General features: G+C 31.9%; 4 protein-coding genes across 8 annotated transcripts; 1 reads left to right on the forward strand and 3 right to left on the reverse strand.

Moving 5' to 3' along the window:
- Window position 1: 1 nt before the first annotated feature.
- On the reverse strand, window positions 2-2,682 carry LOC123711765 (proliferating cell nuclear antigen). The gene is made up of 7 exons (XM_045664523.1): window positions 2,479-2,682; window positions 2,209-2,329; window positions 1,927-2,033; window positions 1,306-1,463; window positions 1,088-1,204; window positions 739-914; window positions 2-298 (listed from the first exon to the last, which is right to left on the reverse strand). Exons 2-7 carry the CDS (start codon window positions 2,320-2,322, stop codon window positions 188-190), a joined length of 783 nt encoding a protein of 260 aa, XP_045520479.1. The 5' UTR covers window positions 2,323-2,329; window positions 2,479-2,682; the 3' UTR covers window positions 2-187.
- A 128-nt stretch (window positions 2,683-2,810) lies between these two features.
- On the reverse strand, window positions 2,811-4,721 carry LOC123711764 (NAD(P)H-hydrate epimerase). Of its 5 annotated transcripts, none has more exons than XM_045664520.1 (4): window positions 4,348-4,721; window positions 3,717-3,931; window positions 3,310-3,633; window positions 2,811-3,133 (listed from the first exon to the last, which is right to left on the reverse strand). In XM_045664520.1, exons 2-4 carry the CDS (start codon window positions 3,896-3,898, stop codon window positions 2,902-2,904), a joined length of 738 nt encoding a protein of 245 aa, XP_045520476.1. In that variant the 5' UTR covers window positions 3,899-3,931; window positions 4,348-4,721; the 3' UTR covers window positions 2,811-2,901. The 5 variants fall into 5 exon arrangements, with proteins under 5 accessions (XP_045520476.1, XP_045520478.1, XP_045520475.1 ...); XM_045664522.1 differs by lacking the exon at window positions 4,348-4,721 and adding an exon at window positions 4,077-4,251 and having other exon boundaries at window positions 3,583-3,633; XM_045664519.1 differs by lacking the exon at window positions 4,348-4,721 and adding an exon at window positions 4,077-4,246 and having other exon boundaries at window positions 3,717-3,926.
- A 622-nt stretch (window positions 4,722-5,343) lies between these two features.
- Window positions 5,344-7,565, forward strand: LOC123711965 (transmembrane protein 115). Its single transcript, XM_045664846.1, has 4 exons — window positions 5,344-5,867; window positions 5,955-6,150; window positions 6,315-6,491; window positions 6,664-7,565. The coding sequence occupies exons 1-4, from the start codon at window positions 5,357-5,359 to the stop codon at window positions 6,884-6,886; spliced, it is 1,107 nt and encodes a 368-aa protein (XP_045520802.1). The 5' UTR covers window positions 5,344-5,356; the 3' UTR covers window positions 6,887-7,565.
- Window positions 7,566-7,640: 75 nt separating this feature from the next.
- On the reverse strand, window positions 7,641-11,459 carry LOC123711966 (E3 ubiquitin-protein ligase Hakai). Its single transcript, XM_045664847.1, has 8 exons — window positions 10,946-11,459; window positions 10,545-10,732; window positions 10,327-10,401; window positions 10,114-10,215; window positions 9,033-9,131; window positions 8,692-8,829; window positions 8,388-8,517; window positions 7,641-8,055 (listed from the first exon to the last, which is right to left on the reverse strand). The coding sequence occupies exons 1-8, from the start codon at window positions 11,151-11,153 to the stop codon at window positions 7,913-7,915; spliced, it is 1,083 nt and encodes a 360-aa protein (XP_045520803.1). The 5' UTR covers window positions 11,154-11,459; the 3' UTR covers window positions 7,641-7,912.
- Window positions 11,460-14,548: the final 3,089 nt, after the last annotated feature.

The raw sequence follows: 14,548 nt of genomic DNA on the forward strand, positions 1-14,548 counted from the left end.
ATTATATAAACTGTTTTATTATCTTAGACAATAATAGGCACTGCGGTATTGATATCTTAGTAATAAGATTCACAAAGAAGTTTGTAAAATAGGAAATCACAGATTCCATTTATTATGAATTAACTTTGTGAATGAATTCTATTAAAAGTGGAATGACAGCGTTATCAGCCTTGAACATGATGGTTGTCTAGTTATCATCTTCCTCGATCTTAGGAGCTAAGTAGTAACGGATATGTCCAATATCTGGGATACGGTATTCCACAACTAAGGGTACATCGGCTGACATCGATAGTTGTACCTGTAAGGAAATAATTAAATTCCTATTAAATTTTATTCAGAGCAATGTTGGTCTAGTGGCATATGCGTGTGGCTTTTAACCTTGAAATCGTGAGTTCAAATCACAACTGTGGAGCAATGGAATTGCTATATATGGAATATAAGAGAATAATATAGAATAGAATAATATAAAATATTGGAATGAAAGGGGCAACTTAAGCAGAAAATATCAGCTAGTAAATCATCCTTAGTGCTAAGTCTCATTTCTGTTTTTCACCCTAAGACCCATTAATGTCTGTCTACTGAGTATAATCCACTTATTGTTATATAATTTGAATTACCTGTTTGTCTAATAACACCAATGCGTCAAGAAACAAATGTGGCAGCCCTATCCATTGAAGAATTTAAATAAGAGTTCAAATAAACTATTCCTTAAAGTTGATACTTAATTAAAATAATCACCTGAGGACTAAGTGAAGTGGCCTTTGTGAAATAGTTGAGGTATTGACAAGCAAAGGTAAGTGTAACAGGCTCGTCCATTTCTATAATGACAGCTTCGTCTTCCTTGTCTATTGACGCTGTCTGAGCTAACTTTATGTTAGCAGAACCAATGTCACCGCTTGTTGAGAACTTTACACCTGTAAATAGAATACATTTTGTTAAGTGGATTGGAGTAGATGGGTGTTATATAGCACAAACAAACCATAAAAAAGGAGTCACACTAAAACTTTATACTGCATATTGGCTAAAATAACAATATTATGCATGTTAATAAATGTTATATAAATATTGTATTCTAAATGTTACAAACCTTCTTTGGTGCATGAAATAACAATAGATTCTCCAAATTGTGAGAGATCTCGACACATGCGTGCAAATTCAGCACTGGGCATACGAATTGTGCAGCTGTACTCAGTCTCAGGTATACCTGTAGAAAAAAGATCAATTAATTTTACCAAAATTGGACTCCTTTAATAATAAGGGATACTGCCCTCTTATAAGATATTCCATATTTTAAGGCAAACATACCTAAATGCTCTAGATCCAGATTCATAAGTTTCATTTCATAGTCAGAAACTTTTTCTTGGTTTGGACTTTCAAAGACAAATGTAACTGTATCAGCATTGTCTTGAGCTTTCATAGTGACTGTATCTTTGTCTCCAGCACATTTTAAGATCTTTGTCATACTGCAAGATTATAAAATTTTATTTATATATATATATATATACATGCCTTTATTCTTAAACATGAATTGAAATATACTTAAAAAGCATGAGATACTTATTAGATAATAATAGGATAAAAGAAAATTATTAGAATTAAACCCTGTATAGTTAACTTTCAGAAACTATTTCTATGAAATAAATTGTATGTTTTGTCTTTTCATAAACAACTACAATTCTCTATAATGCAATGACCCTTCAGCATCACTAAACTATAAAATTTAAGTTCCAGGGTTGTTAAATATTGCCCTGGGGATAGAGTTGTAGCTTGTATGTTAACAATTATTACCAATATCTTAACATTAAAGAACTTTTATTTCATTTTATGACCAGTTCCTATGTTTTAAATATGAATATAATATATATTTACCTTAAATTATTTCAAAGTTAAATAAAGAAATGCATGCATTCCAAAGATATACCATACCTGCCAAGATTCATGCCCATTGTTACATTTCTATCACACCGGTACTTGTCGAATCCATCTGCCCTTAATAACAGTGATACTAATGCGACATGGGAGTTGTCCATAGCCTGTAAAATAACAATGACTTTAGTATTATTTTAGTAGTATTATTTGACATGTAGTATTATTTTAGCCATTACCATATAAAAATTTAACAACCACATTCGATTATGCTTTTACAATTTGTAGATTCTGTATTCAAATTGTAAGATTCATTTTAACATAGTTTCAACCGGTGCATACCTGCAATTGGATTCCATTGTCATCGCAGTCGAATGTCGCCTGAGTGAGAAGATCTTTGATTGCTTCTAAGACTTTCTTCAAAATTGAGCTTTTAAGTAAGCGTGCTTCGAACATGATGTTTCTATAATTGAAAAAATGTTGTCTAAGTCGTATTTTCACAACGCGGTAATGGACGTGTAACTAAAGCCGTAACGGAAAATGTAAGAAAGTTTGGTAATAGTTTTTTACTACTACAATGTAAACACACACTACTACTACTACAGTACTTACGTCTATTGTTAAACTTTATAATGTTAAAATACTAATAGTTATTGAGAATGAGTAATTCCAACTTGAGTTACTGACCACTTGGCGCTAACAAAACAAATGACAGCAAGACGCCGGATTTCGCTGACAGTGGGTAAAAAATACCGCGAAAATCATAATTTGACAGATATTGTCCATGGTGAATTCCATTTAGATTTTATGCCTGATTAAATGTGCGTTCATGAACTAATGTCTAATATTACTTTACTATTTTTTCAAAGGTACGTCTTCAAAATAAACCAAACATCTAATAGTGATAGCAATATTCACTTATTTAAAGTAAATAAAAGTCAGAATTAGAATTCACAGCAGTGGTTCATATTGCATACTGCTCCTTTAATTATTTAAACAAATTATGAAACCACAATAAACAAATTCCTTAATAATTTAGCTTAATTCAACAACTTGATCTTGATTAGAGTATGAAGGTAGAGTCAAGTTATATTTTTGTAAAATAGCTGGAGGGAGGAACCTGCCACCCAAGAAATGACGAGCATTTTTGATAAATTCCGGCTTCACACATTTCTTTGGTGCAGATAGGGAAATTATTAATGCTGGCTTTAATGCAGAGTCTGAATCTGGACCAGTTTCTACATCCCATCCACTTGGGATATCCACACTATAATAGAAAAAAAATATTTTTAATATCTAAACTAATACCAACTCTCATTTTTATACTGATTACAATTAATTCTAAGTCTTATCTGAATTACTTAATTGATGTAAAGTTTTATATTTAATTTAGCTAAATAATATGGTTTTATAATTAGTTGAAAATCCTAACAGCAAACATACCTACAAACAGGTAATTCAGAGTAAATTAAGGCATCTAATGCTGGTTTTAATGCATCTCTCACTGGAGGTTTAAAACTAAATCCAAATAATGCATCTACAACCAATTTGTAATGATTCTTCAATTCATTAGATGGAGGCAGGTTTTCAACAATATTAACCCCAAACTTCCCACATTGCCATAACAAATTATCATATAAAGGTTTGGGAGTTCTTTTTGGATAGTATACAGCTACAGAATAGCCAAATAATGTCAAGTGTCGAGCAGCTACCAACCCATCACCACCATTATTGCCTGGTCCACATATAATTAGTGCTGTATTACAACTGAAAAAGATATAAATTCTACAAGTTAAATTATTGGTGTTGATTAAGACAAAGAATTAGTGGATATTAATATAGTATCTTACGAAGTCACCGGATAAACTTTGGCTACTGCTGTTGCAACACTTAATCCAGCTAATTCCATAAGTTGATCTACACTAAACTTATATTCATTGAATAAGTCTTGATCTAAAGCTGCAGCATCTTTTTGACTTAAATAAGATTTATTTCTTGTAAGGTCACTACACGTTTCTCTAGTACAAGCCATTTTGCTGTAACTCCAAGTATTTGTAATCCTATACTAGAAAAATATACGATTTATTTGGTATGAAAAATATTATAATAATCAGAACCTTATTTTTATAATAATTTATTTTTCTCCTTGTTTGGAATCTAACAATTGTACTTCAAAAAAAATTTAGTATTCAATAAACATAACTGCGTACCAATAAAACTGTTCTCATTAATTTATTGAATAACATTGAGATTATTACACAGGAATAACAAATAACTTTGTGTTTTTATGATTACAGTGATAACACAGATTAAGTAGAGGTAAAATTGTTAAAATAACTAATTTACAAATAAGAAGACTTTCTCAATACATTAGATTATTTTTATCTTTGGAAAACAATAAAAAAAACATATTTGGTATATATTGTTTTATTTTCACATTATATAATAATACTTCTTGCAATGTTTATCTGTGAAGCTTACCGAAATTGTCAAGACGGAAATACAGCCGGCATGAAATTAATTTCGAGACTAATTTCATTGCACCCAAATGCCTTCTAGCCATCTTCGAATCCACCAATTTTCTTTTTTTCTTAATAGTCCTTTTTTAAGTTAATAGATATGCAAATCTTTAACTATGGGATGATGACTGATGGGAATACTAGGGATTTCACGATACTAATTTTATTTACGAAATTACTTTCGCATACATTCGTGAAACTGATTTTGATGATTTGATGAAACACATGCATTTCGTAAGGTAATTATGGCTTTACCGATTCGTAACTGTGTATTTGACTTTGAATTTTTTGATATTAATTGTGTAATTCATGAAGAAACAGTTAACAAAATAGTAATTTACCAATTGCATAATAACTAATAAACTTTGTACAACCAAATATCGATGTAGAATCAACAATCAATAAATCAATACCTACAAAATTGTAGGTATTTTGTTATTTCATCAATCGATTGATCGACTCGGATATCGATAACGGTTTAAAAATACAGGCTTTCATATATATGAAAGCCTGTATTTGGAGTAAAAAAAGTAAAAAAAAGTAAAAGTATGGCATATGCCATACTTTTACACTTAATATTAATTCTCTAGTTTTTATGGATTACTTTTTTTATATTGCTGGTTTTTTGACTTTGATTATGGAATTAAAATTCAAAGCAAATATTTATATTAAGCAAACAAAATTAAAATCGGTATAACTGTCTATGGGCGTGTTATGCGGGTTTTGAATATTTTATTTAAAAGCCAAGATATTTGATTAGATTTAGATATTACGTTAAGTTACTGTTTAAACTCTATTAAGTAAAAAGAGTAGTTATATAGGTTTCCATTTATTCACGGTTACATCTGCCTGTGTTTATGGTAATAAATAAACAAAGAAAATCAAGTTGTTGTTGTTAATCTGTACCTACTTATCTTGATGCTACGTAGTACAAGGTCTACTGTCAGTGTCAGAAATGATTTGTTATAAAAATGGCTACGCTGCGAGCCTTTAGTCGTAATATACCTTATTTACGCCAACAATTTTCAGCATTATTAGGAAACACATCGCCTTCAGTTAAATTTATTTGTGTTGTAGTTGTAATAGGTTACATATTATCATTTTCTGAGGATGTCATCAATGTGCTTAGCGTTACCCCTGGTTATTTATTACCTCCCTCATTTCAATTATGGTCTACTTTTACCTTTTGGTTCCTTGAAATACACTTGTGGGAGGTGATTATAGATGTAATAACGGTAGGTTTGTGCGGAAAACTGATCGAACCGTTATGGGGTCAAATAGAGATGATGAAGTTTTTTATGTTAACAAATATTGGTGTAGCATTCCTGACGACTTTTTACTACCTGATGATATTTATGTGGACTCAGGAAACATCATATCTCTTCGATATACACGTACACGGACTCGCAGGATATTTAGCAGCAGTGAGTGTAGCTGTGAAACAAATACTTCCAGACCATTTATTGATTAAAACACCTTTAGGTATTATTTATTTTTAATTTTATTTATGTTGAAATAATTGCTATTCAGTTAATTCAGTCTCAGTTCTAATTTTGTGGTATCTTTCAGGTAAACTTACAAACCGATCCCTTCCACTCCTGATTCTAATACTGGCAATTATATTTTGGGCTGTGGGTGCCTTGGAAGGAACTTATCCATGTATGTGGGGTAGTGGTACATTGCTTTCATGGATATATCTAAGATTCTGGCAGCGTCATAGTAATGGTTCCAGAGGTGATATGGCTGATAATTTCAGTTTTGATAAGTGAGTATTAAAATAAAAGCTAAGAATTTTTTGTTATTTCAATTTATTTTTTACTCATGCCAATCTTTGTTCTCTCACGCAAATCTACATTTTAGAATATTCACCATGAAATTCAGACAACATATTGGTTGGCTTATAAAATATCCTATTGTCTCTCATTTCAGTTTCTTTCCTACTGTTCTCCAGCCTGTTATAAGAGGAATTTTAAGTCCAATTCATCGTTGCTTTGTAAGATTAGGTTTGTGCTCACCTAGTCAGAGAAGAGTTCATCTAGCACTTAGTCCTCGTGGGGTTACAATCACTATGCCAGGTGTTGAACCACAGGACATGGAGAGAAGGCGGTATGTTATTAAAATTAATTGGAAGAATTAACAAAAATCATGAAGTTATGTTATTCTACAATTTACTATTTGTTTGATTCTTTGCTTGTTTGATATTAAAAGTTACAATCATATTAGTAAGTACCCAAAAGCCACTGTGAATTGAATTAAATCATATATATTTTGCTTCTAGGCAAATTGCGCTTAAAGCCTTGAGTGAAAGGTTATCTAAAACATCTGAACAAACACGGCAAAAGAACTTATCTACAAAAGTTAACATAGATGCTGTGAGGAAAATGCAGTCCTCTCATGTGATTCCCCAATTTCCGACTGAACCAGAAGCTATTACATCACCTGCAGAAGCTACATTAGTGGATATTGGCACTGAGGCACCACCAACAGCTAAGACTTCATGATCTTTGTCACTTGTCTAGAATCCACTAGGCATGTCTTTTTGCAGAATTGAATTGATTTTAATGTCAATAGGTCTGTGTAAATACCATTTCATTTTTTTTTATAACTAGTACCACATTAAAGTAAAATTGGTACTGCATGTTTTGTCCAAAACCAAAGAAAAAATATTAATTTCCAGATGAATTTTCTCAGAATTGAATATTTTATTATAGTAATACAGGATTTTTTAAATCACGATTAAAGGATTTAGTAGATAAAGGAAAATGGTTTGTTACACAACACAAATTATCTATAGATAATTATTATCTTTATCTCTGTTATTAGTCAGTATAACAAAGTTAAAGATTGAAATCCAGATTTTTTCTATATGAAAAAGTATATCAAAAGGTTATTTGTTATTGCTGACCTTCACAAAGATGTTAAAAAAATTACTATTTCTAGGTTAGATATATTTGTTTATAAGTTTCTACACAGTTTCAGTGTAGGATGAAATTTTTTGGCATTGATGTGAATAGGGACTGATAGGTTAAGATACCTTTGAACAAAGCTATACAGTTATTTTTGAGAAAGTCGGGAATTGATTTTGAAATTATAATAATTGAGCATAGAATGTCCTACATTGCCACTGTGCCACTCTTTAATTACTTTCAATGTATTTATATTTCTGGTATTAAACTTATATTTTTGCATTTGTTGTCAGTTGTGTATGTTAATGGTAAATGTGAGGTATGTTTGTAAATATTATGTAATAGTGTTAAATAAATAACTAATTATTGATTTTTTTTTTGTTTTATTTCGTGTAGTTTGTCATTTAAATTCCGAATGAAGGTTGTCAATAAATAATTATTGATCTGTTTCTTACAATTAGGTCTTAGAGCAATTTATATTTATACACTTCTATTTCAATTAGTTACTGTAACAGTTATATTTCCTTATGCAATTTTATTTTTATATACATTGAAAACTGGTCTTTACCAAAAATTGCAGAAATTTATATTCTGCTAAAAGACATGCATGCATATTTCATGCTATCTGTAATAGTGATTTTGAGGCCACTGTTGTGTGGGCGGCTGATAAGTCTCTGGCCATCTTGTTGTGTCTCCAAGAGTACTGGGTGGTAATGGTACTGGAGTTCCCATGGGTGGTGTTACATTAGCACTCATGGTTGTTCCTGAGTATGAGAAATTAGTTTAAATTTTTTAGTACACTACATACTAGCTATGATAATAAACCCCTCTACGTCAGTAAAGAGATGTCAAGTGTCAATGATATATTAAAAGTTTATTCTGGTCAAGTAAAACAATACATTTCTAAATATTTTATAATTTGAACCTATCACCGTACTGATATCTTGGATGTTAGAACAAAGTGGTAATTATAACTGGAAACCTCATATCAAGAGACCTGCCTTCGTACTTGACAGGGCAAAAACCAGATAATTTAAAATTGTAATAGCGTCCAGTGGTTGTACTTTAGTAGTCGTAACAGTCGAACATAACTCACCAGGTCCAACGTATGTCGCAGGCGCAGTATACGCAGCGGGATAGTATGGAGGTGGAACAGCCATGTTATGAGCTAAAACAGGCACAGTCGACACTGGCACTGCCGGAGCTGGGACCGGCTGGGGACTCGGCTGTAATTTTTTTCAATTTAATTTTTCGGAATCAAATTATATATAAAAAGTTGAGTCAAAAAGATGTTATTTGAAGAACTAACATGTTTTTTTAAAACCCCTCTCCCACACTCGTCCAAAAAAGAATAATTTTAATTGATGTTGTTGGGTATCAAATAATATTCTAGAACTCACTTGATAATATGGATAGTATGTATGTTCAGTATGATCATGTATTGGAACTGCTATAAGATTAGCACGAGACGCTCTTGGTCGTTCTGTGTGCGTATGCGCAGTGGTATGGGCTCTAGGATCTCCCGCTTTACTCGGCACCTGCAATAAAAAATAATTTATATTATATAAAAATATTTTATTAACAAAAATGGTAAAAAGTATTATCAAATTTATCTATATTTTACAACTTTATAATAAATCTTATTGTACCTTCACTATAAAGGGTAGTACTCGCCATTTCACAATGTTTAGTAATAATTAATACAGTAAGTAGTTTAAAATAAAAATAAAACGCATCATACCGATAAAGGTTTTACAATAGTAACAGGAGGTTCTGGTTCTGGCTTGGCATCACCACCACTTGATACATGCCGGTGGTTTATATGGGCCTGTAGATCTCTCTGAAAATATATTATGCAATTTGAGGTACAACATTTGCAACAGCATGGTTGAACAGAGTTATTAATGTCAGTCCATAGTTTTATTTGATATTGACATATCCAGCATCACCTGTCTCACCATAACATAAAAAGCCAATTTAAATGTAGTTTAGTTGGAATTTAACTTCAAAAAGTACTTGAAATACAACAGTGAACATTATTCAAAAAATGCCACTTGTAGCCTGCTCCAAATAAAGATTTTATTTAAATATAATTTGTATTTCTATAACTATGACTATACTATACTATTTATTTAATATATGTTTTATTATTTTATATATATTATATTGCTTTTCCCAGAGAACAAAGTTGTAATGCACTATAACAACTTTTTTAATACTTTCTCATTTGTGAATTGCTAATATTTATAATAACTGTAAAAAAATCTGATTTTTTTCAAAACATTATACTACAAAATAACAATATGGGGCAATATTAACTTTCTGAAATAGATCCCAACAACTTATACAATTCTAATTTTACTATGTAATCACAAATTAATATGACAATTTAAAATATGGTAATACATCTGTGATTAGAGTAGAGAGGTAATAAATAATTATTTTCTAAACATTTGACAAAATGTATGGTTACTGTGTAATGCGTAATAATGTTTAAACAATTTCTTCAATCTAATTATATAAATGCCTATAATGTGTATTAAGTTATTTTTAAGTACATATTTACATTAACTATCGAAAATCTTCAATTAGGAAAGAAACACCTTTGATATATGTCAGTCAATACTATCAATAGTATATATTTGTGCATATATGAAATGTACTATATCATAATAATTGCATTTTTACCTTCTTTTATTTTTCAGAAATAAAATGGATTTTGCTTCTAAACCTTTGTTCCCCGGCGCAAGCGATATATAAATAAATTATAAATGTTTTTTTCAAATTACAATTATCCAATATTACAGTTATAATTTCAGTACCTGGGACAAATATGTTCTTCTACATCCAGTGTTGCCATATCTTGATCCAGAATGAGTACACATAAACACTGTTCCCAAACCAGTCTGTTCAACTCTTAAAACCTGAAAATTATAGATATAGATATTAAAAACAGAAATTGACAAAGCAATTTCCAATGAAAATTGTTTACTGTGTATCAATTTCATGATAGAAAAGAAAAACTAGACAATTACCTTTTCTTTACAGCGAGGACAATGAGTGTGTTCTGCTCTGGCACAGGATAAGCAAAAAACATGCTTACATGGTATCTGAAATTCAATTAGTTATACATTATACATTAAATAAAAAATATTATTATTCTTATTAGAGTAATAACATAGAGCTTTATCTTTTTACATCTTAATTTTATTTCAATTTTTTTTACACAATATTTTATTTAAATACCAATTACCATTCGTCCATAAATCAGAATAGGTTTTGAGCATGTATCACAACAGTATATCATAGGATTTAAAACTTTCTCCCCAATGAGATTTGCTCTATGATTCCATTCCAGTCGCAACATAGGCTCTGGTGGTCCGCGCTGTATTGTAGTGAACACCGGCGCTTCCAACTGTGATATGTCTGAGGGCACCTCCACTGTATAAAGTAACCTTATTAGTATTAAGCTTTAGAATTGATACAAAAAACATCAAACTAATTTTATATTTTTAAGATAAATGTACAAGTACATATGAGATGAATCTTTATTCTTATTGTTTAAACAATACTTTTTTTTACAATAGGACCTTTTTTTACAATAGGACATAAATCAACAATCAATCAATCTAATCAAAATCAAAAGTAACTTACATTTAGCAGGTTCATTTTCTTCGTTATCTTTACTTTCTTCAGGTGGTGGTTCTTCTTGGTCTTGAGCAGTTTCTTCCATGGAGCAGTCTTCTTCATCAGACGACATAACTTTTGGCACCTTTTTCCCTCTTCCTCGTCCACGGCCACGACCTCTTCCCCGGCCGCGACCACGACCACGGCCGCGGGCATTCCTCTTTTCACTATTCATTTAAGACTTATGTCCAACCCAATGAATTATAAGATCTTCAGTATTGACAACACATAAGTCGAAAAGACACGAACTGTTTTATACCGGTTTATAGTAATGTCAATAGTATCACAATTGAGACTTAATGAGTTATCAAATAAGGAACGTCGGTTGTCTCTAAGAGAAGGATTAATTTATAATGAATTGCTTTAGCTTGTACTAACACAAAAATACCTTTTGAAATAAATTTATAAATCTTAAGCATAAACTTTCAAGTTTATGGAATATGGAAGGTAATGACAATTGACAGATTCTTAGCTACATTCTAACGTTGTTGACAGATGACGAATACAAAGAATATGAAGATGCAGACACTAGAAAGAAATAAGGAAAATTATGTATTTATTGCAGTTGTTTTTAGGTTCGTAATTATCCTAAAATAATTGGAATTTTAGAAGAAAATTAATAAATATTAAATAAACAGCTTAACGGAATCAAATTAATATATATTGTTCTATGCCACTAGATGACGTTATTAGACATTTTTTACGGTTAAAATTTATTATTTTCCTTCCTAAAGAAAGTTTAAACAATAATCCAATTTTTAAGTTTTATTACATAATATAAACACATTTTTCTCAAGTTATATACTAAAAACATTCCACATGAAGAATATATTATTATAATCGAGGAGGTTGATGCATGGGTACACACTAATTATTGTTTTTATTGGTTACGTAAGAGTTCGATGTGCGAGAGGTCGATGAGCGATGGCTACCACAAAGCGGTCACGGCCGGTTGACGCTCTAAAACTGCAAGCTGGTACTGTGAATTGTCATCTATACGTGATGAACCTGACAACTTCCTTTGAGTATAGCAAAACATTATATTTATAGGTTTGAACAGAATTTTTAAGTAAAGTTTTTTTTTAAAAAATTTTTTAAGTTTTTTAAGCATTTGACCTGTGTTTTTTAATTTTAGTGTTTTGTTTTGTATTTTTTTAAAAGAATAAGTGTTAAAACACAGACACAGTTTATAGTGTGATGATTTTAATACCCCCATATTAAAACTGATCAGGAAGGATAGTTTACGTTAATCTTCTTTTTATACTAAGGTCGCATGGGCTAGTCGTACTATAAATTGTTCAACTGTAAGTTAACCGGGAAGTTGTTTAAAAAGTTCGCAATGAATAACCTATAACGAATTAAAAATAAAAATAAATTTTGGCAAACTTTTGCTTCCTTGAAGCGTAGAACATTCGCGATGATACTAACAACTCACGTGAAATGATAGTAGCGAATTTTGCTTTATCTATTATGGTTATAGATTATACATACAAGTTCGTTTGATTGAGAAAAATCTTACTTTAGTCTTTAATCAATTGTTTGGTCTTCGATCATGTCCAGAATCATTAAGCATTTAGAACGTGATTGAGGAACATATCTACTTGCGTAAGAGCTATTGATTGCTTTCTTCGTTTTATAATTGCGGTTATAATCGAATGACTAGCTATATCCATATATATAAATAATTTATTAGCATGATTATTTCATTTATTATTCGTGATTGGTTAATTGAATGCGAAAATTACAGTATCTGTTAATTAAAGAATTAAATGCTCATAGAATTATACTGGTAATGTTTTTTTTTAAATTTTTTTGTAGTAGTAACTGGGTGTTATGGAGAAATTGGTTTGTACATGTTCATGGTATGGCACAACTCTTTATGGGCTTCATTTCTGAGTCTGTATGTAGAGTTTTTGGTTTCTTGCATTGCAGTATCGTCATTTGTGGCAATTTCTTTGGCGTGAAAACTATTCTGGTCATAAATACTGTACATAAAAGCTTTTATTTATTTTGACTCTGGAACACGTATATTATTTTAAAAACTGCTTTTGATCACAAGATCCATACCATTTCACATATTTTTTCGTGTTCATTAACAAATTAAAATATGGAATGGGGTGTTAAAGAACCCTTACCAGTTACCACGTGCTGAACCTGGTGCAAGGCGATAACTGCTAGGACTGCAAGGGATCGCCTTGCACAAACTGGATATGGAGCCGTCGGTCATAATCCAGACACTTCAAAAACTTGGTATCGGAGCGGCAGCATGGTGTTAGGCTATTAAAGCCTGAATTCGTCGAAATCCCATTAAGAAGCAAACAATGTCATAGCGAGAAATAAAGTTGCCTGCTAGGACTCTGTCGCGTACTATAAAATAAGACCACAAAATCGGGGCTTATCTCCGATGTACAGGAAATGCCCTAAATTAATCTTTACAATTAAAGACCGCTTGCAACTCTATAAAGCGCAAATACGGCTCCACATGGAATACTGTTCTTACCTCTGGACGGGGGCTCTCTAGTATCAGCTCCTTCCACTTGACCGTATTCAACGAAGAGCGGTTCGAATCGTCGATGACTAATCCCTCTCCGAGCGGCTCGATCCTTTGGCGTTACGTAGAGATTCTGCATCTTCTACCGCATTTGCAATGGAGAGTGTTTAGAGTAGTTGTTCAGATTATTATCTACAGCTGAGTTTCATTGTCGGACGTCGAGGCAGAATACAAAATTCCACCCGTATCACCTCGATGTCCGCCGTTCCACGACTGAGCGTTTTTCAAGGCAATTTTTGCCGCGCACCACCGCTATGTGGAACCAGCTGCCCACTGAAGTATTTCCTAACCAATTCGACTTAGGGTCCTTCCTTCAAGAAAAGAGCGTACTAATTCTTAAAAGGCCGGCAACGCACTCGCGAGCTCTCTGGCATTGAGAATGTCCATGGGCGGCGGTATCACTTAACATCAGGGGAGCCTCCTGCCCGTTTACCCCCTATTTTATAAAAAAAAAAATACGCAGGTGAAAAGCATAGAAATATCCTTTTTACCGATGATTTTTTTTCTAATGATCATGTTGTGAAACCTCTCAGCACTTACTCCTTTTAAAAATAAACCGTGAACTTTCCAGCAGGATTCTGCACCTGGTCACAAGGCACGAACTACCCAAAGGTGTGAAACCAACGTTTCAGACTTCAAATTATGGTTGGTTTAAGGACATGGCCTGCTATAAACGACACGGTGACATTGAGTCTCTTACATAATCTTTGGAGCAAGCAGTGGCGAAATTTAGTAACAATGCGTATGGCCATTTCTTTATTTTTTGTTAAGTCTTTAACAAATAGGTAGGTATACATTTTATTAATTTTACATTACTTCATTAAATTGAAATGCATTTTCATTTGAAACAGAACTTATGACTGGACTAGGTATAGCTGTAGATGTTGTATAACGTCAAAAAGTAGTGTTAATCTACAAAGTACGTGTGCCAAAACTATTAATATTCTGATGCTCAGTTCCTCAGAAGTAACTGAGTTCATTGGGGTCAGTGTTTAGTAACACATGCGTGTTTTGTGACT

Source organism: Pieris brassicae, chromosome 7 (genome assembly GCF_905147105.1).
Source record: "Pieris brassicae chromosome 7, ilPieBrab1.1, whole genome shotgun sequence".
Taxonomy (NCBI): Eukaryota; Metazoa; Arthropoda; class Insecta; order Lepidoptera; family Pieridae; genus Pieris; species Pieris brassicae.

What these genes read in the sequence shown, in the direction of transcription:
- LOC123711966 (XM_045664847.1), bottom strand. Translation starts at nt 11,153, where the DNA reads ATGAATAGTGAAAAGAGGAATGCCCGCGGCCGTGGTCGTGGTCGCGGC. An exon ending in GTCCTCGCTGTAAAGAAAAG is followed by an intron (nt 10,216 to 10,326) that starts GTAATTGTCTAG and finishes TATAATTTTCAG; the next exon opens with GTTTTAAGAGTTGAACAGAC. An exon ending in CTATTGTAAAACCTTTATCG is followed by an intron (nt 8,830 to 9,032) that starts GTATGATGCGTT and finishes TTTTTATTGCAG; the next exon opens with GTGCCGAGTAAAGCGGGAGA.
- LOC123711765 (XM_045664523.1), bottom strand. Translation starts at nt 2,322, where the DNA reads ATGTTCGAAGCACGCTTACTTAAAAGCTCAATTTTGAAGAAAGTCTTA. An exon ending in ACAATGGAATCCAATTGCAG is followed by an intron (nt 2,034 to 2,208) that starts GTATGCACCGGT and finishes GTTATTTTACAG; the next exon opens with GCTATGGACAACTCCCATGT. An exon ending in CCACTTCACTTAGTCCTCAG is followed by an intron (nt 299 to 738) that starts GTGATTATTTTA and finishes ATTTCCTTACAG; the next exon opens with GTACAACTATCGATGTCAGC.
- LOC123711965 (XM_045664846.1), top strand. Translation starts at nt 5,357, where the DNA reads ATGGCTACGCTGCGAGCCTTTAGTCGTAATATACCTTATTTACGCCAA. An exon ending in GATAATTTCAGTTTTGATAA is followed by an intron (nt 6,151 to 6,314) that starts GTGAGTATTAAA and finishes CTCTCATTTCAG; the next exon opens with TTTCTTTCCTACTGTTCTCC. An exon ending in CAGGACATGGAGAGAAGGCG is followed by an intron (nt 6,492 to 6,663) that starts GTATGTTATTAA and finishes TTTTGCTTCTAG; the next exon opens with GCAAATTGCGCTTAAAGCCT.
- LOC123711764 (XM_045664517.1), bottom strand. Translation starts at nt 4,112, where the DNA reads ATGTTATTCAATAAATTAATGAGAACAGTTTTATTG. An exon ending in TAATGAGAACAGTTTTATTG is followed by an intron (nt 3,932 to 4,076) that starts GTACGCAGTTAT and finishes ATATTTTTCTAG; the next exon opens with TATAGGATTACAAATACTTG. An exon ending in TCTGAATTACCTGTTTGTAG is followed by an intron (nt 3,134 to 3,309) that starts GTATGTTTGCTG and finishes TTTCTATTATAG; the next exon opens with TGTGGATATCCCAAGTGGAT.